This window comes from Lathamus discolor, chromosome 5, assembly GCF_037157495.1.
Source record: "Lathamus discolor isolate bLatDis1 chromosome 5, bLatDis1.hap1, whole genome shotgun sequence".
Lineage (NCBI taxonomy): Eukaryota > Metazoa > Chordata > Aves > Psittaciformes > Psittacidae > Lathamus > Lathamus discolor.
This window is the reverse complement of record NC_088888.1, coordinates 117699538-117724458: the sequence shown is the minus strand read 5'-3', so window position 1 is coordinate 117724458 and position 24921 is coordinate 117699538. Positions and strand designations below refer to the sequence as shown.

The 24921-nt window shown below is 41.1% G+C and overlaps 1 protein-coding gene across 3 annotated transcripts in view; it reads left to right on the top strand.

Annotated features, from left to right (window-relative positions):
* MACROD2 (mono-ADP ribosylhydrolase 2) overlaps window positions 1-24921 on the top strand; it is an 890631-nt gene that overhangs the window by 515728 nt on the left and 349982 nt on the right. For all 3 annotated transcript variants that reach the window (XM_065682311.1, XM_065682310.1, XM_065682309.1), the window contains exon 6: window positions 7838-7959. In XM_065682311.1, the coding sequence (XP_065538383.1) occupies window positions 7838-7959 (122 nt within the window). The remainder of the gene's footprint in view (window positions 1-7837; window positions 7960-24921) is intronic.

The window sequence follows — 24921 nt, the reverse complement described above, 5'->3', positions numbered from 1 at the left end:
TTCCTGACTTGTGTCCCTGTAATTCAGTTCCAAAACTAAAACTGAAGTTAACTTCAGCCTATTTTTATGACTTCATTTGTGTTGCTTGTTTTGAGAATGATATTCGCACATTTCCCTTTGGAATCAAGAATCGTGTGGTTAAATATACCTTTTAAATTCATGTAACTAGTATTCCATCCTTCACTGTGCTGTGTATTTTGATTTGAAATTTTGGTGGAATAGCAGATTGAAACTCTTTCTTACTTAGTGTCTTAAGAGTAAGCACTCTCAATTTAAGGGCAAACAAGCTTATTTTTGAGTGCTGAAAAGCCTCCTGACTGAATTATTAGTTGAATTAAAACCAGACTCACTCCCAAACATCATTTGGTGCTCAATAAAGAGAGAAGTAAAGAGATAATCTTCATGGTTCATGCTTTCCTGCATGTAGCAAACATAAACCAAAAGACAGATTAAGGCATCTTTGTCTATAGCCTTGTGCACTTGCAAAGAATAATAGTCAGAGGGAGGTGGAGAGCATTACTTGGGTTAAGGGGGTCACTTGGTATGTGCTTCCCGAGCCACTCAACAAGGATGGTGCTTGGCCAAGCTCCTCTGCTGCTGCAGCAAAATGAGGTTTGCTGCAGCGTGATGAGGACAAAGTCTGCTTGGGGCAACATAATTTCATTTCATCTGTTCTGTTTTCCTAGGTATATTAGGGAGTTTAGCTGGGTACATGATTTGTAGGGGGAACATGCTAACTTTTGAGCATTTCTGCTGCAAATTCTTCAGGCCAGATTAGAAAAAGAAAATAGAAATAGCAAGTCATGGATGTCATAATTTCATGTTAAGTCACGTCATGTTCGTTTCATGTTCATTTGTATCGCATCACATTATGAATATCCCAAATGGAGCCGTTGCCTTTTAGCTTTGCATGTAGGCAATTATTTCCATTGAAGTTGTGGGGCTGTCTGTCTAGTCGCTGCTTTGACATCTGTCATCGTAGTACTAAATTGCTTTGTAAAACCTATTACTTTGGGATATAGTATAGCGTCTCTTAATTGCACCACTTGCTTCTCCTGCCTGAACAGAGCCTACTTCTGTTTCTGACGTTAATGGCAAGGCCCTGACGGCAGAGCGATGCTCTGAGTGCACTGATGGGAGGGGAACTGCTCTGGGATTACACGGGCATACTTGGGCCTTGTATTTTATGACAAGCACAAGTGCCAAAAAGGCTTGGGGTTTGACTTGTGTGACTGTTCTCTGGCCGGCTGTTGAGGCAATGGTATAACCACTGCAAACAAGCTCTCTGTGTTTCTGAGCTTCCCACGGATGCTGAGCGATCGCTTTGCTAAATGCTGGCTATTGAGCGCAAACTCCCCGAAGGATCTCTCAGGCTTGGCAAATCCTTCCCCTCTCCCTTTGGGAATATTGTTTTCTGACTGTCTCTGCTGTCTCATACGTAAAATATACAGCCAACCCACAAAGAGGGATGCTGGTTAATCGCTTACAATAAACATATTCTTTACCTTTTCTTGGGCAGACAATGCTATTTAGGTGAAAAATGGCCTAAATATTTTACACAGATGACTTCTAGACATCATAGCTTTTGTGGCTAATAAACATTTTGTTGGTTCCCTCAAAACAGGTAATTAATCACTGAAAGCAGCTATAAAAGGTACAAACTTCAGATTGAGCAGTGCTTGCTGCTCCCAGCCTGAAAAACTGTGTCTCTTTAACTGCTGATACATGCAATATATATCTATATAAAGCAAACAAATACTTCTTAGCTGAGGAGCTGTGTTATATGTAGTTATACGTAGCATTGGGTGATCTATAGAAGATGTTGTCTGGCATTTAAAATACTCATCTCCGCTAATCCAGTTTTAGAGACACATATTGGCAAATAACTTAAATTACATTGTGGTCCTGGGGTGTTTATTTAAGCTGAACTTAGTTTAAGAGTTGTTATGTGCAAGTGTACGTAACAAGAAATAGAGAATGAAGTTGAGCTAATTTCTGTACTTATGAGTTATGCTACATGTATTCCTTAAGAACAGGGATGTTCAGTACATATGAATGTCCGGAGGTAAATCCGTTTCCTATCAATTGAATCTCAGCTACCCCTTTTCAGTACCAATGTGGTGGATGCTTTTATTGTCTTAAGTCAACTGATAAGGTTTACAAATGGAGCCATAAATGCTCCTGAGTTTTCGTCAGGTTTTTATTCAGCGGCACATGCAGTGTGGTAGCTTCCTTCTTAAAATTCATCTTGGTTCCTGCTGTGATTGACAGGGTACAGCTTCATTATGCAGTCAGCTAGATGGGCCGATTATGGCTATGAATGTGTGAATGGGATGAATGAGAGAAATGTGTAATTGATTCTAGCCATGGTCGGCTGGTTCATTAGCAGTGTGAATGTGCCACACTCACGTCTGGAAGGGAAAGAATGAGAGAAACTTATTTGTACTTTTTCAGTAGTTGGGGGAAGCTTGTTATGCTAATATTTTTGCCATCTAGTGTCACTTTTATGAAGAACAAGGGAAGAGTAAATTACATCAGTCCTCCAGGTTGGTTTTTGAGGTATAGTCACTTCTCTCCATCCTTTTGCAGCTGGAAGTCGTGTTGTCTTTGCCCACGCTGCTCTGCTCTTTCTCCTTCGCAGTGTAGAATAAAACTATGAGACCCACAGCAAATTAGGATGTGTGGACTGACTTCTTTAATAAAAAAGCCCAGAGAAAACAAGCCTCATCAGCCTTTTTGCACATGGAGTTTGTGTGCTGCAGCAGATGTGGTTTCATTTTTTACTGACCAGTACAGGAGTTTGAGGGGAGAGTCGCTGTGCTTTCAAAGTGTCGATTCAACTTAGTATCTCCTTCGCTTATAAATATCCCTTCAAAACTAAACAGCTTCATTGGCATTAAAACCAGCTTGATCCATTGCTGTGGCCTGAATGCCAAGTGAGAATATACCTTTCCCTGTGGCTCCCTCCACCTTGGTACTGTTAGAATGTAAGCACACATCTCTGCTCTGTGTATACAGAGAAAGTGATTTACGAACACATGGATAGTAGCTTTTTAATGAAGTTTCCTATCAATGAGCTTGGCTGGAAGACTGACCATACTAAATCTAAAGCTTCAAAGTGGTGCTGGCAGCTTCATTTGACGTGAAAGTAGTACAAATGGCAAGTGTGGCATTCTCTGAGAGTCTGACTGCTCCCGGTTTTATTCTCTTAACCTGGTTTTGAAGAACAAAAAACCATATTGAGGGACATTGGAGAGAAATGCTCATATCCCCTGCTCCTCTTTGACCCCATTAAGAAATGTTCAGTCAGCAAAGGGCTTCAGGATCACCAAGAAGGAAAAGAACCTGTTTGGTAGTAGGGGTTGCTACCAGGCTTTTCCAGCCAAAGTTTCTCTGCATTTCCCTTAGTTTAAAAATCTTTGGGCGATGAGATAGCTTCTGTTCCACAGTGTTGTGCCTCTGCATGCACAGTGTATCTTCAGCTTGTCATCATGCTCATCCCTGTGTCTGGTGCTCCTGTCTGCATTGCCCTCTGCAGTTGGTTTGCCTTCTCCTGCAGTGAAACTTATCCCTGCACATGTCCCACGATCATAGGATCATAGAATAGTTTGGGTTGGAAGGGACCTCCAAAGCTTATCTAGTCCAGCCTCCCTGCCATGGGACATCTTCAGCTACATCAGGTTGCTTACAGCCCCATCCAGCCTGGCCTTGAATTCCAGGGATGGGGCATCTACCACCTCTCTGTGCCCGTGTTTCACCATCCTCAGCATAAAAAATGTCTTCCTTATATCTGGTCTAAATCTCCCCTCTTTCTGTTTGTGATGGTCCTTTACTGTTGTTGAAGTCTGACCTGGAAGTCATGTTGGCTTTAGAAAGGCCGTGCGCTTCTCTAGAATGGATGCTTGTTCTGGCCGCGGGTTGACTGGTGGGGAAGGTGATGAGTAGGGCTTGCACATCTATGTTTGTCCTTGCCAACAGCGCTGGAGGCTTGCACCTGGGGCTCACTGCTTTGGTGGGTTACAGTGGGTTACTGCCCCTTCATTTTCTTGTAAGCAAATGCCTGTAGACCTTCCCCCCCTCCAGCACACCCTCCATCCTCCAGCTCCATAGTGAACGAATGTCTCCATCTCTGTGCAGCTGGGCGAGGGGGGAATGTGTGAGTGGAAAGAAAACTTCATTGTGACGGACAAGCTGGGAGATTGACGCAGGCTTCGTAGATATATTAAAAATAAATGGCTCTGCTTCAGCCTGTGTAGTCTGATCCTCATATATTAACAGCATGGGCTGGGAGGTAGGGGGAGAGTTCTTTTAGTTTTGAGTTTGTTTGCTTTATGCCTGTATAATCTCAAAGGGCTTTGCCTACCAGCAAACCTTAGTGTATTGCGGAATAGCTTCGGCAGAATAAAGTATAGTTCAGGCAATGTGGGGATACAGTGATTTTATTGACAAAGTAAACAATAAATTATTGCTTTCTTGTTCATCTACTGACCATGAAACATGGGCATATTATTAATGCTGCTCTGGTAGTTGAATCTTACTCTATCATGTGTTTCAGAATAATCATGTACCTAAGAAAAGCAATTTTGGCAGTGATACGCTGTAAACAATTACAATAGTTTTTATAAACCAGTTCATAACCACCTTCAGTGTTCTGTCTAAAGAGCTACCCCTGGGATTGTAAAAATTAAAACATAAAAGCTGATAACTGCATTAAAGGTTACCTATTTCCATCAAGTGTCTGGTGCAGTGATGGAGGGTTGCTAATGAGGCACCATGGAAATGCTAAATCAGGAGGTTCTGAAAAAAAGATGACAAGAAAAACACTTCCCATGTATTAAGCTGAGAATTTTGAAAATCAGTGTTTAATAATGGAACACTAAAGGAGTGGAGTTCAGCATTTAATGAGTGACATACATCTAGAAATTATACCAAGGGGAGTTTTATACAGAAAGACCCAAGCAAGAACTTGATACTTGGGCTGTTCCACAGCCTTGTTCTAAAGTCCTTGTTGTTAAGTAATCATTTAATAATTTAAGCCATCAAGGTTCAGCCTTTAAGCAGCTGCCCTTTGAAATGCAAGTTAACTCCGCCTTAGCAGAAAGAGGAAAACATTTTATGTTTCTTTGTTATTTATCTTTTACCCTTTCTTTTTAAGTTTTTGTAGTCATTTCTTTATTTGCTCATGGGCTGGTGAGTGCTATGAGTTTGAATTGCATCACGGTACTTCTGATCTTAGTGTCTGTAAATGTAGAATGACCTCAATTGAGATCAGATTCACAAGTATATTCCTTTCCCCGCTTCAGTAATTGCAGCTTGCCTCTTGCAAAAACAAAGAACAAGTACGAATAAAAAAGGCAAGAGAAGCTTTTTCTTTCTCTAAAGTTGCCAGCAGCCACGTGCCAGCATTTCCAAATAGAAATCTTACTTGGGCAGTTGCAATCTGAAGGAAACTGCTGTAGTCATAGTCAGAATATATAGCCTTTCCTAATGGAAGTACTCACACTCCTGCAAGCAGAAGCTGATTTTAAACTAGCTTTGCTATTTCTTTTTTTGTTCTATGTCTTAGGTCTCAGTTTATTATAGTGGCTAAAACCCATAAACACACCTTTCTCCTGAACTCCCGGACTGAAGCCATTGTGGTTGTTTCATTCACCTGCTGTCATCCCGCTGATCAGTGCATACTCACCACTTACTTGATGGTCCAGTGGCCTGAAGTGTTGTAGGGAGGGTTTGCTGGAATCAGTCTGGCAGCTGTGACATTCAACAGAAATCATCCAATCTGTCCATCTTGTTCCCACAACTGGAGAAAATTACTGTGATCAAGAGGGAAAGGAGAGTAGTTAACCTTGGGTTTACCCCTCAGTAGGGAGGTTTTCTGTAGCAGTTGGGAGGTTTAGTTCTCATGGTTTTCAGTTTCCAATCACAGCTGATTCCTTTGGGTTTCCAGGCACTGGGATTTGCCTACATGCTTTTTTTGCTGAATTATCAATGCTTTCTGACTGAAGTAAAGAAAAAATTTGGATAGGTTCAAAACATTCTGCCTCAGCACATAAACCACCTTGTAAGTAGTAGAGAATGCTCCATCCCTGGTGGTGTTCAAGGCCAGGCTGGACAGAGCCTTGGGTGATATGGTTTAGTGGGAGGTGTCCCTGCCCATGGCAGGGAGGTTGGAACTAGATGATCTTAAGGTCCTTTCTAACCCTAAGTATTCTATGATTCTATGATGACCCTAACTATGCTATTTCATATCAGCCTTCCAGTACCTGAAGGGGACCTATAGGGATGCTGGGGAGGGACCCTTCATCAGGGACTGTAGTGACAGGACAAGGGGTAACGGGTTAAAACTGAAACAGGGGAAGTTTAGATTGGATATAAGGAGGAAATCCTTTCCTGTTAGGGTGGTGAGACACTGGAATCGGTTGCCCAAGGGGTTGTGAGTGCTCCATCCCTGGCAGTGTTCAAGGGCAGGCTGGATGAAGTCTTGGGTGGGATGGTTTAGTGTGAGGTGTCCCTGCCCATGGCAGGGGGGTTGGAACTGGATGATCTTGAGGTCCTTTCCAACCCTAACTATTCTATGATTCTATGATTGGGACTTGACAGGTTAAAAAAAGGCAGCATGCGTTTTAATGTTCATTTGTGTATCTTCACTTAATCTTTTGTATAGGTTGGAGGAAAATAAAGGCAGCTTGCACAAAGTGTAAAGGTGTGAATTCGATAGGATTTGTGAGTAAATGAAAGTGTTTCAGCGTGTAACCGCAGCAGATGTTGCTTGGAAACCTGTCCCATATGGGACAGAAACACAACCTAACCGATGGGATCAGCAGTACCGCAGTTGAGTGCATTGTCCTAATTGCTGTTTGTGGCAATGCTGCAAGAAAATGTAGTGCCACTGTTTATTATTGCTGCTGTACATTGTAGGGGATGACAAAGAAGGGGAAAAATTATGTACCTGTCACAGTAACTCATTCTGTCCTGTTCACATGTGCTATAGAATAATGATGTTTGGAAAGTAAATGTGCTTCCTACTAGTCAAGGGTGGGGGGAGAGAATGGATGAAAGAGACACCTTTTAGTTTGCAATTTTCAGGATTTTTTACTCCAGGCTTTTTATTTCATTTTCCTTATAGCACTTTAGAGACTTTGATTGATTACAGCATCTGATTTTGATGAGACCGGAGGCTTCATACCTAAGCTATTCCTTAACTGTACTTTTTCTCTTTGTTCATTATAAGTTTCTTCAAACGGAATATTTTGTTTTATTGCATGGTGTCTCCATCTGGTCTGCTGTGAGAGGAAAGCGCGTTCTTTGAGTAACGCAGTCATAACTCACAGCTTTTCTTACAATGGTTGCTGAGGAAAGACTTAGTTTTAGACAAAACCCCCTGACGTGTATCGCTATCAGTGCGCTGAGGTTTTGTGTAGTGACCTTTCCCAGCGAGTGACCTTCAAGGGGTGTGAACTGTTTTGAAGTTGTACAATATTTACACTGGTACAGCCCTGAAGATTTGGAGTATTTATGAAAACATTTCATCTACCGTGCATGGAGATTGCAGTACACGCATAACAGGCATGTAGTGCACCTTTCTCGCTTTCCTTTAGTCCAAATACTTAATAATAGAGCTTTGGCTATTTTTAACTTTCAATCATCACAGTTGTAGCTTACTCTGTGATTTCCAGTTATAAGCACTTTTCTTGCAATAGTATTCCTACTTTTGTGACACTAGGTACAGTACCAAAATAGACTGATTTGCAGTGTAGTAGCTCTGGAGAGACGTGACATAAGCCAAAAACCCCACTGTAGGATGTCTAACTTCTTTTGTCATCTTTATTTCTTGCAGATGTGATCCATACTGTTGGGCCGATTGCAAGAGGCTATCTCACTGACGATCATAAAGAGAACTTGGCAAGTTGCTATAAATCCTCTCTGAAACTGGCAAAAGAAAACAACATCAGATCAATTGTAAGTACTGTATGAGAGCACATTGTTTTTTCTAATTTGGATCTTTGTTTCCTCACTTTGGAGTAAGTATAATGGTAGGATTCCAGGAGGATTTCTTGCTTTATGTGATGTGCAAAAAACCAAGAAATTAAATATTGCTTAACCAAATATTGCTAGAGGAAAGGGATATCTTAAGAGTTAAAGAAAGTTGGCTTGGCAGCAGGAGTACACCAACTGCCTCATTAATACAACAGAAAGGGAAGGAGCTGGTCCCCTGGCTCGTTCTTCTACTGTCTTATTGATTTACAAAAGACCTGAGAAGCCACTGACCAAGAGGATAACTGCATGCAGTGTTGCCTTCTAAATAGCTGAGAAGTGATTAATTTGTTACACATTGTCTGTTAATGTTTCTTCCTAAAATTAAAGGCATTGGTCAAGTGGCACTGCTTATAGCACCACCTGACCAAATCAATCAGAATAGCTTGTTACATGATGTTCTATTGAATTACGAAGATTCCTTGGTTTCTTGAAATACAAGTTACATTTTTGTACCTCAAAAGGACAGACTTTCAAAGTCCAGAGAGAAAAGTAGCTGTTCCCTCTCCAGCTCTGCAGCTTTTATTCTGTAGCTCAAATCATTGCAGCTGAAGTCTTTAGATATCCATAGTTCCTTATATGTTTGATGAAGAAAGAAGTTATCACCTGAACCTGACTTCATACCTTTTGGGTCATTTCAGCTGGTTTTGTGATAGCACGTGTGTTTGGCATTTTAGAACAGAGGGATTTAATCTAAAACATGTTATGCGGACCAGTGGTGTTAAATCAGGGTGAGATATTCAGTAGGGGAAAGCTATTAATATTGAAAAGCTGCAAATGAAAAATTACGTTTTTTAAGAAGAGGAGCAGGATAGTTGCAGGGCTTTGAGTCTGAGTTAGATGTGTCCTGTAGAGTCAAACCTGATGAATACTGCTCATTTCTTTCTTGTTGGTGTAAACTGTGTGCATTACACATTTTTCCGCTAATGAAATCTCTGAACTTGTCAGAATGGTTCCAGTGAGCCCTTTCTTTGCCCTTATCCAGCCATGAAAGAGAGCTGGTACCCAATGATTTTTGGTTCGGGGTGGTTTGTTGGTTGGGGTTTTTTCCCTTTAAAGCTAGGCGTGCAAGTTAGAGCTCAAAGCAACCTCAGGGTGCAGGGCATGTTTTGAACTCCCCTCTCGGATTTAAACACAAACGTTTCTATCCTGTTGTGATTCTCATTGGAACCAGTAAGATATCTGTGCTGTTGCTCCTACATTCATCCTCATTCCTGGCTTTAGGCTCTGTTAAATGCTTCTTCAAGGGCATTCAAGTTAGTGACAAAGTTCTTAACGGGAGGGGGGAGGGAGAAAATGGAGAAAATATGAAATAGTGTAAGAAAAATAGTAAAATAACAAAGGGAAATCTTTAATGGGCATTGGTCATGGCTGGCAATTCTTGCATCTGTAGGGATTCTGTCATTTTGGGATGTTCTAGGTGGTAGGTTGGTATTTAACATGGAATAATAAAGAGTGGCCGTGCTCATAGGTCTAATGAAAGCTACTCTGATATTTTAGTTAGAAAAGATGACCACAGGATAAATCATCTATGGATTATTTCCTTGCTGGTTAAGAGCTGTTGACTGTGCACCTGTTTGAGATAAAAAATACTCAACACCCTGACTTGCAGGACGCAGCTGCACAAGCTGAACGGGAGCCAAGAGCCATTCATTCGTACTGGCATTAAAAAGCTTAGCAAGCAATATGGATTTTAAAGTCCACATGACAGATCATGGATTGCTCTGAAAAGCCCTAAGTCCAGCCATTTCAGTGATGCTTTGGGAAGTGAGGGCTACTTGAGTGTCTACCTTAATGATCAAATCGAGCCTGGAGCAAAGTAAAAATGTGTAATTCATTCAATTAAGGAGCAGTAGATTACTGTGAGTCTGAAGGCCAGAATGCAAAGTGCAAGTGGGTCTCACAAGATCCAGTGCAGCAGACATAGAAGGAAAGAAAATTAGTAAACGTATGTACAGACTTCTGAGGATTCTGAGACCCCATAGAGGGAATTGAGGTACTCAAATAGACAACGTCCAAGTGTGGGCTGGATTACAACAGATACATTTGCAAGAGGGAGAAGCCAAACAGAAACTGGGGACATGGAGGAAGGTTACCTGTGTAAAATAGGGAAGTGAAAATCAGCTGTGCTGATTGACAGCGTATTCTGATTGCCCCTGTAACAAGAAGGTTAAGTAAGTATGGAAAATGAGGAATTGAAAATAGGTACTGAGGAAAGGCAGGAAAAGCAGTATACTTCTCACCTATAAATAAATAGGTATTGATGATAGAAGTTTGTAATATACTGTAGGAATTAACTAAACCCAAAAGCATCGGAGCAGTAGTAATTGTAGCAAGTGAGAAGAAAGCAGGAAGACATTAAAGAATTGTAACAACATGAATGTGTTACTTATCTTCGGAACAGAAAGGGCATCAAGTCTTAGAAATTAATGCAAAAAGAGGAAAAAAACCACAGTTAAAATTGTTTTGAGCATGAATTGTGTCATAGGAATTAGAATTGCTGGAGGCATTATGAATGAAGAGTAATGATAAATGGCAATGTATCAAGTTGGGCGCAAGTGTGCCGGGTGACTCAGGGTGCACCACTAAACTCAGTTTAATTTAACATCGTAATGATTTTTGAAGAGTACATAAACAGCTCATTAATTACATTTACAAATGATGCTACATTAGGCAGCATGGCAAACACTAGAAAAGGACAGGGATGTATGATGACAATTGATTACAGACACTGCGACTATAACCTCATCCAGCATCCACTTATGGCACCAGAAGGGAGGTTTTGCCTCTACTGCAGTGGAAAAGAGGTCAGAACCAGAGCTGACAGCTACAGTGTAATTCGGCATGGGAGAAAATGAAGTAGCATATGGTGGAGAAAAATAACCCAGTCTGCAGACAGGCAAAGGGAGAAGCGTGCTGGAAAGCTAGCATAATGAGGAAATAGTCCCTAATAATAAGCCTCAAATTAGATCTACTTACGGCAGTCACTGTTCTGTTTCAGTGTTGCATATTGTTGAGCTGCCTATAGAGACATGATAGATGCCATGGACATTGTAACTTCTGTTCAAAAAGAGCTGGGAGAACAGGAGTAAGATTTGGACTACCTCAAAATTCACGTGTATGTGTGTGTTGATGGTTCACATACTGAGGAAGGGGAGCAATGATCTTGAAATACTGTGAATTGTGAGATGCAGCTTTATGGGGGGGAGGAGGAGGGAGAAAGATATCATTATGCATATGACAACATGATAATTAAATGGTGTAGGTGGTAGTGATTGGGGTTGTGTTTGTGTTCAAGGTGTCCAGGTGTAGATGAGAACAACTCTGTGCTAACTGTTGCGGAAGCACTGAAATCTTATCTGGAAATGTTATAAACTCAGTATATAAAAAACAGACATGATGGGTAAAGCCAGAATTGAGATGATGGACTATAGTAAAATGCCAGTCAGTGTGATTGCTAAGGCTCATAATTCACCAGCAGCCCAGCCATAGGTGAGGATTGGTTGGACCAGATGATCCTTGAGGTCCCTTCCATGATTCTCATAACCATTAAGGCAGAAGTAAGAGCCAAAGGAACAGATTTGATTATCTGCAGGATTGTTCAGTGAAATCAAACAGCCCCTGACATTTGTCTCCTGCACTCATCTTCTCAAATCTGTCATGTTCGATATAAGGCTTCAAATTCCCTATCAGCTATTTTCGTACAGGAGTTTGTGTGTCTCAGGTCATCTGCTCCATCTACCTTTTAGGTTACCAAAGCAAAGTTTATGTTTGCATTTGTCCTTGTTATCTGGCATCCCTGAAAACACCCGTTGCTTTTTCCTTCACACTTGTTTATGTAGCTGTGCCCACTGTCAGATGCTTAAGCATTTCTCTGGCTGTTTGTGATGTCATTGGTGCTGGGTAAACCTTTGTGTTGGATGAGTCTTGTTTATATAATCCTCTGTCTGTTTAAGAGGATACTTGAGACATTGTTTCTGTTTATTTGCACTTAAGTCCATACAGATAAACAGGAGGAAAAATATGTAAGGTAATACAAGGAGTTTATTCTAGGAATAAATAGTTAGCATTTAAGCAAATTAAGTTTCTTAAATGTTCATAATTTCCTAATAATGTAAAAAATTGTATTTTGATGTTGGTCTCTAACACACTAGTAGCAATTGCTGTCCTGCAGCAATTAAACCTCAGCTGCCTGAGACACAGGGAATACATTATAAGCACCGATCTTCACTGAAAGAAGAAATGATAAAAATAGCTCAATAGTTGTTTTTCTGGGTTTTCTGTATTGGTTTTCTAAATAAGAGTCTTGCTAATTAATTGTTCGGTTTCCAGGCAGACTGGGGGAGCTGCAGTCACTGTTTTCAGGGGTAAATTGGTTCCCCTGTTTATCTGTTGTTTAAAAGTATTTACTCTGTGTGCCCTGGCTTTTCCGAAGGACCTCTTGTCCTGCCTTTCTTTGCTCACACCGCTCTGAAGCCATCTGATACCCTGCAACTTCTCTGAACATCAAGCGTTTCCCTGCCGTGTACTTCATTCAGACTTGCTCCTGATTAAAAAAAAAAAAACCCAAAACTTAATTAACTGATGTCAATCAGAGCCAGGATTGCAGCTAAACAGAGACTTTGTGAACTACACAGAAAACAGAAGAGGATGCTGTACATGGTTGTGGGTAGGATCCAAGTATAGTGCATTTGCAGAGAAGGGAAGTCGGTGCTCATCCCTTGCACAGAAGGCTTTTAACCACAAGAAGGGTACTGCCACTTACCTGTTTACATCACTTAAAGAAACAAATTGCCTTTTTAATTGGTATTTTTCACCTTTAAAAGGAAGTTGTACTTCTGATATGCTGCACTGTTTCTTTGAGCTTTGAGTGAAGGCATACTTAGCCTCTGTGATGCCTGAATCTTCAGTTGTAACTCTGAGACTTGAATTTTTAATATCAATTTCAAACCCAGAGTGTCCTCAGCTCCTCCTGTCCTAAATTCTGAAAGTCACAAAAGGGGAATTTTTACTTGGAGAAAGGCATTTAGAATGGTGTACGAAAATGTATTGGTCTAACAGATTGATTTTACAGTCTTGCCTTTACCTGCCTTGTTCTCTCATCATGTAAAGTTATGTTTTAGGGAAAAGTAAAGCATTTTTTCTTATTTTTTATTTCTAAGGAAAGATCTCTTGCTGAGAATGTTGCCATAGCAACAAATTATAAGGCTGAAATTCCTAAAGCTTAACTTTATTCTATCATCTGGTTTTCTGATATAGACTCATATCCATCAATCAGAAGAGTTACTTTGGAAGGAAATCTCTGCAGCGTCATAAATCTGCTTAATTTGTTTCTTTGAAACACTTGTTTAACTTGTAAGCAATGACACGACTGATCTTACATTCTCAAACTCTGTTTTCTCTCTAGCTCAGACTTCTTCCTGTTTTTATTTACTTTCATCTTCTCTTAAAGATTTCCCAGATAATATCTCTGATAATTAATGTACTACAGCAAGTTTTTAAGTCTGCTTAATTACCATGTAGGCTTTTTACATCTGCATCAGATTGAGGAGGTTGTGGTCTTTCCATTTGGTTACAGAAACTGCTATAGCTGACTGTGCTTTTGTTAACCCAAGGGGAGCCCGCTGCTTTGTGTTGCATGTGCCCCCAGCTCTTTCTTCCAAAATGATCTTGGCAGATTGACTCACAATCCTGTTTCTTCAATGAGGATTTTGTTAAATGAGATGTATTCAGCAAGATCAAGTGTAAATCGTTGCACCTCAACAGGGATGCTCATTCAACCGAGAAAGGTTGAGGAATAATTGTAGCCCTGGGCAGAGATTCCTCAGAGAATAAACTGGAGTTTGTAGTGGATCATACACTGAAAATGAATAGGAAATATCACCCTGTTGTGGGGAAAACCAAGACAAGAGCAGCTATACAGTGACAATTAAACAGGAAAGATCCATAAGTTACCTGTTGCCCCACTTAAGCAGAGCGAACTGGATTACTGTATGGGGAACTGGAAGACAGGGTTTCAACTGGGGATGATTATGGAGTTAGAAACAGCACCGAGAGTGTAAGAAAAAGTTGTTTAAGTCTAGAGAATAGAAGACTAAAGGTGAGGAGAAAAAGAAGCATCATGAGTGCATAAAAGGCTATTGAAGAGTATTGTTGTTTGCTGGGGACAGAACAAGGAGTTTGAATTTATAGGAATGCAGTTTTAGGTTAGAGACTGAGGAATTTCTTAGTTAGAAGGATGATAAAGTGTTGGGAGAACTGTTTACGGAAGTTATGGCTCACCAGTATCTGTACATGGGCCACCATCAGAATTTGTTGAAACCCAGGCTCTTAATGCATGAAGTGCTGCCACAAGGTTGAGCTCCAGCAACAAGCCTGTTGCAGCCTTGGGACGACGAGCAGGTAGCTTGGTCGCTGCGGGAGCTGGCTGCACAATGCGCAAACACGTTAGTTTATGTTGCAAGCAGAATTCCTTTAAAAAAAATGGTTTTAATGCTGTTGTGTTTTTGTTTTGATCACAGTTGCGCAAGTTTTTCTGTTTCTTCTGCCTCGCCAGAATGCCACTGGGAATGGTTTTCCTTATGAGATAAATGCCTTTGATTGCTGTTTTTCCTACCGTCTGGCTACCCTTCCCTCTCACTGCTGAGGGTTCTGTGCAGCCACTGAGAAGATAACTAGCTTAGGGTGCACATATAACATGTGCAATAACACTGAGACTTTTGTACACTTCTGTGGGTTTTAATAATCCGTTGAATTTTTGTTCCTGCCACTTCAGTTATGTATTAGTATGTATTTCCTGGGACAAAGTGGATTTGTTTTATTGGATGCTTGAAATATATTAGAGTTTTTGTTTCAGACAGGGACGGGAACTGAGCAAGTGCTTGAATTTCTACCAGCCGACAGATCTCAGAATGCTGGGGATTAGGTGCTGCATCAAGTGGCATTAAAAAAGGACAAAAGCCGCTATAGTCCCTCCACTCACCTGACCACAAATAACTATGTAGATAGTATGAAGAAATAACAGTGGTGCTTTAATAAACAGATTGCATTACTAAGGAGTCAGTTCTCCTTTTTCTTGGTCTATGATATTACAGTTGTAGCTGCTCTGCAACACAGTGATTTTTGTGATGGGAAGAGCGAGAGAGGTTAGTTGGGTTTTGCTGGGTTTAATGAAACACTGGCGATACACTGGGGAAAAAAGAATGTGAACTGGTGGAATAAAAGAGAAACGTCTTGCTCAGGAATAAATTCTGCAAGTTTGTGTATGTGATGGGTGTAACGTGGATAATTTGCCAATCACCCTGTGGGAATCCTGTCCTTAGAAGGATGAAACTTTCTAGAAACACTGCCTGTTGGCTCGGTAATTGGGGAACTGTCTCATTAGGGAAGGACAAAGTACAAATCTGTCTGACAGTGGACCGCAATACTGGTTATATGAGACAGCTCATAAAAGCTAGGGATTGCTGGGAAGTCTGCACCATAAAGTGCAGGGGAAGAGATTGTTTGATGTTTCTGTACAGAGGAAATTGTACTGGGGAAAAGAAAAATCTTCATTTTGATTGAAAAGAAAAAAAGAAATAAAGTAGACTGGGGGAATTCTTATTTGCATGCAGATCGCAGCTGTCTGGAGTCAAGTGTGCAAGATGCTTGTCATTATTTGAGTAGCAGGTTCTTGTAATGGAAATTCACAGTGGAAGTTCATGGCATATACAATTTCCTAACAAAGCCCATAGAGCTGGCGGGCTGTGGCCATCGGGCTCTGTGCAAAGTCATTGCTGTCCTCCGCTTTACTTCCTTTCATTGACTTATTCCCTGTCATCTTGCTTGCAGTTTGTAGACTTTTTAGGAGGGCTTGTATTGGCTCCGTAAGGACTGTCTGTGTGCTCGGAAGGTGCAATCCCTGTAAACTTTCATGGGAATCACAACAGCCGTAATGGAAAATATTAGTTTCAAAAGGGTGAGGTGTGGGTTTTTCTGACGTGGACTGCATCAGAGCGGCTCTCTCCATCACCAGAAGCAGAGTCAAATTGTGCTGAAATTAGAAGCCACTTTTTCACAGGTTTTCATGCTGGAGGTACCCTCCGTGATGCCTAGAAGCCTATGAAGGGCTGTCTGGCAGAGAGTGACTTGTCACTACCAGATTTTCTTTTCTTTGCAATTTGATGGTGAGGCAAAGAACCCGTGATGCTGCATTTTAGCACTGTGTGGTGCTCGCAAGGTCCCTGTCACTTGACATTTTTCATCTGATAATTTTGAGGCACTTCTGTACATCCCATTTGGTTTTTCTAAATGTTGCCTTAGTTTAGCATGAAATTTGTATCTTTTTTTTTTTTTTTTTACTTCAAATGAGCCCATTTTTCAAATAGCAAATTATGTTGAACATCATTTGTAATATTTACTTAGCCAAAGCAACAAAATCAAAAATTAAGAGCATAAATTCTGTGCATCAGACGGGCATCGTAATACTTAACTAGGTTAAAAAATGAAGCATTTCATTATAGCATAATGTCAATTTAGGATCAGAGTAAATATATTGGAAAGTAGTTCTGGAAAATAAACTGAAGGAGCATGCTTTCATGAGCCTTGTTTGCCAGCTTGTTAAATATGCTTTTCCTGAATTGCTAGTGGTCGCTTGGAGCCACACACATTGCACAGGAATGAATATATTATTGCATAGCTACATATAAAGAAACCACAGTGATCAGTAGTTGGCTACAAACTTTATACCCTTACCTGAGAGGTTTTTAAGTATTATTCCAGTCTGATGAGGTCACATTATCCTTTAAGGCCTGTACAGTGCAATTCAAATCATAGAATCAGAGAAATAATGTAATTGAAGTGATATAACTGGTGGTTCAGCACTGTATCCTGATGGAATATTCATTTCTTTCATCTGAAAAACTGTTCTCGTTAAATATAAACCATATGCAGTCCATATCCAAGCAAACAGTTTAGCAGCCTTATTTTTGCAAAGCTGACTTGCCTATCAGCTCCTGGTGATGTCTGACAATTAGGAATTTTGTTAAATTGGGATAATTACAGGTAAGGGATTTTTCCTTGCTATGCTTTTCCTAAAAGAGGACTCTCAGAGTTATAAGCCAAGAACACACATTTCTGTAGACTGCAGTTAGCTTGAGCATTTACTTTGCTATTTGTTCTATTCACTTTGGAATATAGAATATGTTACACTGCAAATCTGCTCTTTTTATAAGGAAATAAATCAGCATATTGTTGGGTTTTGTGAGTTGTCAGACCGCTCTGAACTTCCCTTGACATATACTGGCTGGATTAAATCTTTATGAATTAAATCTCGACCTGTGTCTGTTCTGCACAACCAAGCACTTTTCCAGAAGAGGAGCAGACATGAAACAACAGTGTTTGGTCATACCAAATGACACAGTTTGGGCAGAAAAATTGGATGATTATCTTAGCTGAGAAAACTTAGCATTGGGGCAGATTTATCGACTGAGGTGTGCAAAAAACAAGAGCAAACCCAGAAGTGTGTCAGAGCCTGTAACGAAAGGTGCCTAAAGCACAAGCCCAGCAACTTTTTATATTTACTACCTGCTGGCATTCCTTGCTGTGGAATTTGCCCCTCCCTGAGTCAAGCATGGACACACAGGCTTTGTGCAGGAAGCTTTGCTGGTATAGTAGTGCTGCAATTCATCCTCCTAGTTTGTAAGCAGATGATGCTGTTTCAGTGTGATCTGTCTGTGCTATTTGTTTCTGCCTGCCTTGTATTCATCTCGGGCTACCCTTGTAAGTGTGCTTCTTTGTGTTTTGCGTGTTGGAACCATATTGTGCCTCATCACATCCCTGAAGCTGAACATCCAAGTGCTTGCATGATCTAGAAACCTTTGTACCTGCCTGCTTCCTGCAGAAGGAGGAAATGCTGTCATTAATGATTCTTGATGTTAATCTTTAATCTTCTATTCAGTTCTTATTTATATCCTTTCTATGGCCTGTTATGAGTGTCTTTTTCAACTGGGTGATTGCAGATCAGAATTCTGCTTTTCAAAGCAAAACACATAATGGTACAAGGAATTATCAGAGCAGCCCTGCAGAGAAGGACTTGGGGGTGTTGGTCAATGAGAAACTTAACATGAGCCGGCTTCAGTGTGCACTCACAGCCCAGAAAGCCAACCGTATCCTGGGCTGTATCATAAGGAGCGTGACCAGCAGGGCGAAGGAGGTGATCCTGCCCCTCTACTCTGCTCTTGTGAGACCTCCCCTGGAGCATTGTGTGCAGTTCTGGTGTCCTCAACATGAAAAGGACATGGAACTGTTGGAACAAGTCCAGAGGAGGCCACGAGGATGATCAGGGGACTGGAGCACCTCCCGTATGAAGACAGGCGGAGGAAGTTGGGGCTGTTCAGCCTGGAGAAGAGAAGGCTGCCTGGGGGCCTAGTAGCAGCCTTCCAGTGTCTGAAGGGGGCCTATAGGGATACTGGGGAGGGACTCTTCGTCAGAGACTGTAGTGACACGACAAGCACTAACAGGCTAAAACTGAAACAGGGGAAGTTTAGATTGGATATAAGGAGGAAGTTCTTTACTGTAAGGGTGGTGAGGCACTGGAATGGGTTGCCCAGAGAAGTTGTGAATGCTCCATCCCTGGCAGTGTTCAAGGCCAGGTTGGCCAGAGCCTTGGGTGACATGGTCTAGTGTGAGGTGTCCCTGTCCATGGCAGGGGGGTTGGAACTGGATGATCTTAAGGTCCTTTCCAACCCTAACTATTCTATGATTTTATGAATTTCTTCATACGTGCTACATGCAGACATTCCTGTTTGATGTCCATAAAACATCTGTTTATGAATTTCCCTAATCTCTCTCCATCTCCCTTTTGTTCTGTATCCTCATGTGCGTTTATTATTTCACTCCTTTTGAGTCGTCTGTGCAATTACTAGGGGTCTTTGACTGTCAGAGGTGAATTATATTAAAGCAAATTGTATCCAGCCATAACTAAACCAGCAGATACATGAAGGTTCTCATTTGGTTATCTCACAAGTCTTTTCTCCATTGCCCTGACACAGAGATGAGGAGTGTGACTTATAAACTGATGTAGTATTAATATCTGCATGTTCGTAATTCACCAGTTCACCTAATGTTAGCTCCCTGTTTGAAAGCAAGCAAGCCTATAAAACATATCTGGGTGTGTTCAAAATAAAGTATAAAAAATTTGCTAAAAGATGGTAATAATAAAATAAATCAAAGTTTAATGAGACCACCAACCATTTGGTGGTTCAAGAAACATATTGCTAAAAAACTGCGAGGTGGCAATGTTGGCACTGGTTCATTTAAATAAGCTGTTGTGTGAGAGAATGTATATCCATCATATTTCATTTCAGGACTTCACCTCCAGAAGCTAATGACATTAATGACAGCTAATTCTGCTTAGGCCTGATGATGGTAGAGACTACAGCTTGTAATCAGGCATTAGAAACAACCCACTTGATAAATTTAAGGATGCTGAGCCAAATCACCTACTGCACTGTTGACTTTAATTAAAATTGCTAATGATGGATGCTTTTAAACCCATGAACTGTTGGTGTTCCTCATCATCATCTATTGTGCATCATTTCAGTGATGCATCTGTTTCCTTCATTTATAGTTGGGGGGGACGGGGGACTGGACATTTTGCCATTGTAATGTGTTTGGCCTAAATTGGATTTGTTTTTCAGAAGGCCTAATCTAGTGTCATAAACACCATCTGAAGGATTTCTGCAGGTACAAGTGACAGTCAGTATAACCTATCTCATTCTAGCCTAAATACTCATGAGCCTTGGCCAAAAAGAGCTCTGTCATCACTGTACCAGCTGCCGTCTCTGAACTGGGTAGCTTGGATGCGTTACTACGATTTATCATCTTACCTTTCCTTTGCAGTGCAGATGTGCTTTAGATAAATGAAACCATTTTTCTTTATTATCTCCTTGTTAAGAAGACTAGCCCTTGCATTTTCCCAAGTGTAGGGCTTCTCTGAATAAATATGCAAAGTATCATTTCACAGATCGACATTCTGCTGAATCCCTTTGTACGTAGTCCTGCCAGAGGAGGGAGAGCTGAGATGGTGTATAAAAGATGCGTGCAGCACCTTACAAGTCTTTATGAGGTAGTCTGGGGAGACTAATGGAATGCTGTCTAAGTGTCAGGGAGATTTTGGTTAAATGACAGGCTCCAGAAAAGGCTTTGGAGAATAAAATACAAAGTTAAATTCTCAATAGTACCTAAATAACAGCCTGAACTTAATAAAAGCATTTCCAGCCAAATAAAATGTTAGATAGTTTGGGTTGAATCATGAAAGATTGTTAAAGATAACAATTCCCTTGTAATTCTGACTTGTGAATAGTACCTTTTTCAGTGGCTAAATCCGAAAGGGAGAATAGCAAATAGGCAGGAATACTCAGGCATGAATGCAACATAAGTATAGGTCAGGAAGAAAAATCCTACCCAAGGCAAACTTGCAAATTGTAGGAATGCTTGTGGAGAGGGCTAATTAGAAGCAGATGCTTAGTTCTTTGGAATTACAGTGGGAGTTGTGGCAGGCATTGGAACAGCTGAAGTCAAAGACTTTCTAAAAACACTGAATACATCTGCCACATAACCATTTGATGTATTGTTATGTGGGTGATGCTTAAACTATTAAAGAATCATAGAATGGTTTGAGTCGGAAGGAACCCCAAAGCTCATCCAGTTCCAACTTCTCTGCCATGTGTAGGGACACCTTCCACTAGACTGGGTTGCTCCAAGCCCTGTCCAGCCTGGCCTTGAACGCTGCCAGGGATGGGGCAGCCACAGCTTCTCTGGGCACCCTGTGCCAGCACCTCAGCACCCTCACAGGGAAGAATTTGTTTCCTAATGTCTCATCTAAATCCAACCTCTGTCAGTTTAAATCCATCCCGCCTTGTCCTGTCACTGCATGCCCTTGTAAAAAGTCCCTCTTCAGCTTTCTTGTATGCCCCTTTTAGGTGGAAGGCTGCTATAAGGTCTCCATAGAGCCTTCTGTTCCCCAGGCTGAACAAGCCCTGTTGTTTTCATAGGGGAGGTGCTCCAGGCCTCCCTCTGATCATCTTTGTGGCCTCCACAGAGCTCATTCCAACAAGTTCAAGACATCCTCAAGTTGGGTGTGCCAGAGCTGGATGCACTACTCCAAGTGGGTGTCTTACAAAAGCACAGTAGAGGGGCAGGATCATCTCCTTCGACCTGCTGCTCACACTCGATGCAGCCCAGGACTGTCCAGCAAGCTCCTTATCCACCGAGTGGTCCATCTGTCAAACCCCTGCCTCTCCAGGTTAGAGACAAGGATGTTGTGTGGGACAGGGCCATGTTTTGCACAAGTCCCTGTGGATCATGTCAGTTGCTATTCCTAGAAAGAGTTAGAGGGTGCTCCCTGCTTGTGCATACATTTTTCAGCTTAAGCATGTGCTGAAAATGTGACAGTGCAGAGGTCAGCAGTGAGGCTGTCCCTGAGGTGTTTGCATGTCTCATCTTGGTATCCTTTAGTCTCCCAAAGAGGTTGAATTTCATTAGAGAAATGGCAGCCAATCAAGATTGTCTCTCCAAACATTAGTAAGCAAGAGTTGTGCTGTTAGTAGTTCTTGGATCTTTCCTTCAGTAGGAAGAACTTATTTATATTGACAAAAAGCATTAACTGTTATGAATGAATGTACAGACCTTTCCCTTGAAAAGGTCTTTGGAAGCCTTCTGTGTTTCTAGACTGTAAGTGGTTTTGTTCTTTCTTTGAATGGCTTAGGAGATCTTCTTTTGTAAATCCTGTAGACATAAAGGAAAGCGCTATCCTGAAAGATTTAGTATTAGTAATGAGCTAAGTTCATGTCAAATCATAGCTCACTTAAAATAAGAATGGGATTTTTATCTATACAATTTCAGAAGGCATGAAATCTGTAAGTAAAGGGTATGTGTCCATTGGGCCCCTTTCCTATTTTCCCAAGGTTTTTCTAGTTTTCCTAGTGTGTTTATTAAGCTCTTCCAGAATATGTTGTTCTCACATTTTATACTCAAGATTAAATAAATCAAACCCCTTTAGAGCAGCAGGCTCTCTTAATAGTGAGTAGCAGGCTTGCGGCTACACCACTATCCTCTTCTCAGATATTACCAGGAGAATTAAGACCTTTCAAGGGCTCTTGAACACGCCGGCACTGAACAGTTGCTGCGTACGCATTAGGAAATGTTTGTTTTTACAAAAACAAAAACTATGCAGTTGTTTGACTCTCAGATAGACTGACGGCGAATGATCGTAGATGTGGTTTTTCCCAGCCGTTGCGGATAAAGAATTTGGACTCAGCCGAAGCTACTGGAGTCAGGCTCCCGTGGTGTGTAACTGAACTACATCTCATAAACTCTCAGCAACTAAACAGACTTCAGTTGGCATAACAAATGCAATCAATAAGTAATAATCAAATTTCAGAGTGGAGAAGGGCAGGCTTTGTAAATGTTCTGGTACATCACACATCACTGCGTTGATGTCAGAAAACGGCTCCAGTGGAAACTATCATAGAGGGGCAATATTCTGCAGAAGAGTGCCAGAAATTTACATAATTTGCTATAAATTTTCATTTCTAATGTGACATGAATCATCACATACTTGGGGTTTCAGTGCAGAAGTGCTCAGCTGTTGCTGCAAGCCATTTAAATGTGCTTATTGAAGATCATGGTCCCTGGCTTTCAATCAGTTCAGTGTAACAAAAATGATTAAAGGCTTACAAAAAGTAATAATTTAAAAGACAAAAATACTGGAATGCTTTGATAGCTAATAGGCAACTTTTGCCATAAGGACTAGTGATGGACAAAGCCCCAGCAGTGGAAGAGCTGCAAATAATTGGAGATGTACGGAGGGCTAACCACAGGAGAAAGCCTGCCTCATTCAGCATGCAGGGAAATAGTTGATGTGGGGAAGTTTCAGATTCCTAAACCATAGCAGAAAACCAAGGCTGATCTTACATTTGCTTTATTTTGCTTCCCTTGGTTTTAACCTCTTTTCCTAGCAAAATAACATGAAGACTTGTTTGTTTAGTTGACAGGTTAGCGTGCAAGAGCTTCATGGAGGAAGCTTTGCTTTCTCTTTTGATTGATTTAGGGTTAAAAACCTTGGCATACTATTAACTTAGACATATTCCTGTAGTCATGTCCAGTATGGAAAAAGACAATCCTAAAGGGATAAGATATTCAGTCTAGAGGTGTTCTGGTGATGGGATCACTGACAGAAACAGAGTGAGCAATAATGCCATTTAAAAGAGATAAAAAATTATCAGATTAGATAGATTATCTGGTTGCAGAATGTAGTTTAAGTCACAATACCTTGGAACTGGATGGAGGCAGAATAGATAGCAAGTGTTATTATTATTTGTTTTAATAAATCCTAGGTCAAAGTAAAACAAAAACCTGGGTGTTTCGGGAGAAGCCTTGGGAAGTGACCTGAAGATCGCAGCCTGTGTGTAAAGGGCCAGGATGAGAGGCTGGTGAAGAAAGAAGAAAAAGGGAAAAGACAATAAGGTTTTAACAAATAAATGGACTACTTGGAGGTTTAGGTTTTTCTGTGGAAAAGTAGACAGGCAGGTGTGGACGGAGGCAGGAGGAGAGGATGGTTCCGTACAAGGCAGTGGTGTGAGTGCCTTGGTGACCACATACATGAATATTAGCATGGCAAGTGAAGTTTACTCCTCTTTGCATGACACAGCTGTCATGAAACAGGTATCGCTGAATCCTAATTGCTCACTTTCCATGTGTTATTTAACTGGTGTGGGCTGGAGGAGCGTGGAAGCACACAGGGATGCATGTAAAAATAGTAGGGACTGTCAATTGAAATCATCACCTGACTCATTAGTGCAGCCCTCACAGCAGCGGGAGGAAAACTGTAACTTCTCCCTGGTACATTCGGAGTCAGTAATTAGTCGCTGACACTGTCATTGTTGCACTAATGTTTTTATAGTAGCTATGGGTGAGCTGTTCTTAGGTGACTTGTCGCTGCATTGTAGAAACTTGGTCTTTTGTCCGCGCTGAGCTTTGAAATGAAGCATGTGGGAGAAAATCCTAGGCTTTTCTCCTGCAGTTGGATAGGAAAAGCCTGAGCTAACAGGATGGCATATTCTGAGCATCAACTACTGCACATGCTGCGAGTGGTGGGGCTCTTTGAGTAAAAGCGCTGCTCCTACAAGCAACATCGCGGTGCTGTGCATCACCATCCTCTCCAGTGCTCTCGGTGTGCAGGCTGCCACACCAAGCTGGTTTCTTAGCCTGCTCTTGAGGCTGCTGGAGTGCTGGCTGCTATTTCACAGAGGAGATGTTTTCTCCTTCCTTGTTCCCTACTCCGTCTTACAGTTGACACAGGAGGTTAAAGGCGAGATTACAAATACATTACAAGTGTGTTATTGTAAGATGCTTTAATGCATCTTGCGCGTTTTCCCAGCAGATGCACATTTCCACACTGTTGTTATCTTTGTCATTATATAGAAAGCATTTTAAAAAAGGATAGTTTTGAAAGGTCTGTTTACAATGATACCAGTTTGTAAAACAAGCACAGTAGCTTAACCTGAAGTATTTTTAATTAAGGGTGTTTTGTTTTGTTTTTCACATTGTTAGCCAGATAAATGGAACAAATGGGGAAAGGCTAATTGACTTACCTTGCTCAATTTATCAGAATGCTTTTGATAACATTTGACATCATTTTCTTACACGGAATGGAGAAGGAGAGTGGTGGAACGTTTTGTTCTTCCTGGTGTGTTATTTTTGGGAAGTGTCTGGGGTGCATTTAGGTAAACTATAGTGCTAAGTCTGAGCAAGAAAGACCTAAATATCCAGTGAATTACTCCTATTTGCATTGAGAAATTAACTGTAATTAGCATTCAAGTTTTAATGATATTGTATTTGTGAAGC